The 1517-nt window shown below is 42.1% G+C and overlaps 1 protein-coding gene across 1 annotated transcript in view; it reads right to left on the bottom strand.

Moving 5' to 3' along the window:
* The window catches only part of LOC125178264 (vacuolar protein sorting-associated protein 13A-like), a gene marked incomplete at its 5' end in the record, with an annotated part of 8616 nt that extends 7793 nt beyond the window's left edge, over positions 1-823 (bottom strand). Inside the window, 2 exons of the mRNA XM_047881621.1 lie at positions 171-293; positions 685-823. Coding sequence (XP_047737577.1) covers positions 171-293; positions 685-823 — 262 coding nt within the window. The remainder of the gene's footprint in view (positions 1-170; positions 294-684) is intronic.
* Positions 824-1517: the final 694 nt, after the last annotated feature.

Here is a 1517-nt window from a genome sequence, read left to right as displayed (position 1 = left end):
CGTTCTTAATGATGGAAGAGGTAAACACTAGACCTGTCTCTTATACACATCTAGATGTGTATAAGAGACAGCACCTAGCCCCAGATGCCACACTCACCTAGCCCCAGATGCCACACTCACCTAGCCCCAGATGGCACACTCACCTAGCCCCAGATGGCTGGCACACTCACCTAGCCCCAGATGGTGCAGGGTGATGGAGAGGGAGAGCTTGGGGGTGGTGAAGGGGTGGGGGGCGTCCAGCTCTGGCCGGGGGTTGAGCTGTAGCCGCGCGGTCAGACTCAGCGGCAGCAGCGCTTAGGGATTAATTATAATAAAATTAAAAGATAATAATTATAGGTTAGGAAAAGAAATATACAATACATAATTATTGGAAGCAAATGTGAGAAAAACTTTCAAGTGGGTGGCCCAGTGGTTACAGTTCAAAGAACAGCAAAATTGAAATAGTGAGCTGCGTGTTCGAGACTGCAAGAAGCTGTGAATATTTTGAATATCAGCAACAGGTCTAACGACCTGATGAACGCAGACATCGCTACACTATGTTGAGTGCAACACAAGCCTTCACATCACCTTTGCTCGTATAGGCGTGGATGAATGAAATGCTACACACAAGGGCATCACTCACCGTAGTAGGGGAGGGGCGGGGCATCACTCACCGTAGTAGGGGAGGGGCGGGACATCACTCACCGTAGTGGGGGAGGGGACGGTCCCCCCTGGGGATGGCTGAGTGCATGCGGGTGCACAGCTCAGCGCGGGACAGTGCTGCCTCAGACAGCAGCTCAGCGTCAGCCTCCCAGTACACACCCAGCCCCTCCAGCGCTAGCAACTGCAGGGAAATATCATATATTATGTGTCTTATATTATTAAAATGTTTTATAAATAAGGTTTTAATAGTATATTTTATTGTTGTGATATTATTAGTACACACCCAGCCCCTCCAGCGCTAGCAGCTGTGGGGCAAGATCATCTGTTATGAGTCTTATATTATTAAATTGTTTTTATAATTAACGTTCTAATAGTATATTTTATTGTTATGATAGTATCAGTACTGTCAGTACACGCCCAGCCCCTTCAGCGCTAGCAGCTGTAGGGCAAGATAATCTATTATGTGTCTTATATCAGGGTTGGCGATTTTTTTGATTTTTTTAAAAAAATCAAAAAAATCAAAAATCAATGATTTATTTGATTTTTTCATGATTTTTTTGATTTATTTGATTTTTTTGATTTTTTCAACTTTTTTGTCTATTTGAAGTGTTATTTTTTTTATGTTGTAGTTAGCCTACTAACAATAACAGTATATGGATCATAATGGATGGCTATAAAGGGCACTTATTGCCTTCAATAATGGCCAACAGGCCTAGGTGGTGTTTACCACTTAGGGATTTTTGGGTAAACAATTATTGGTAAGTCTATTCATTAGCTTTGTAAAGTTTGTATGGAGCAAAGTAATGAGTTAAATATTGACCAATTAACTGGCTTCAATATACAAAAACTTCTATGATTAAGTGAACGTAAGTACT

Source organism: Hyalella azteca, unplaced genomic scaffold, assembly GCF_000764305.2.
Source record: "Hyalella azteca isolate HAZT.00-mixed unplaced genomic scaffold, Hazt_2.0.2 contig8398, whole genome shotgun sequence".
NCBI classification, from domain to species: Eukaryota; Metazoa; Arthropoda; class Malacostraca; order Amphipoda; family Hyalellidae; genus Hyalella; species Hyalella azteca.
Note: the sequence above shows the minus strand (reverse complement) of the source record. Positions and strands in the feature narration are given on the sequence as shown.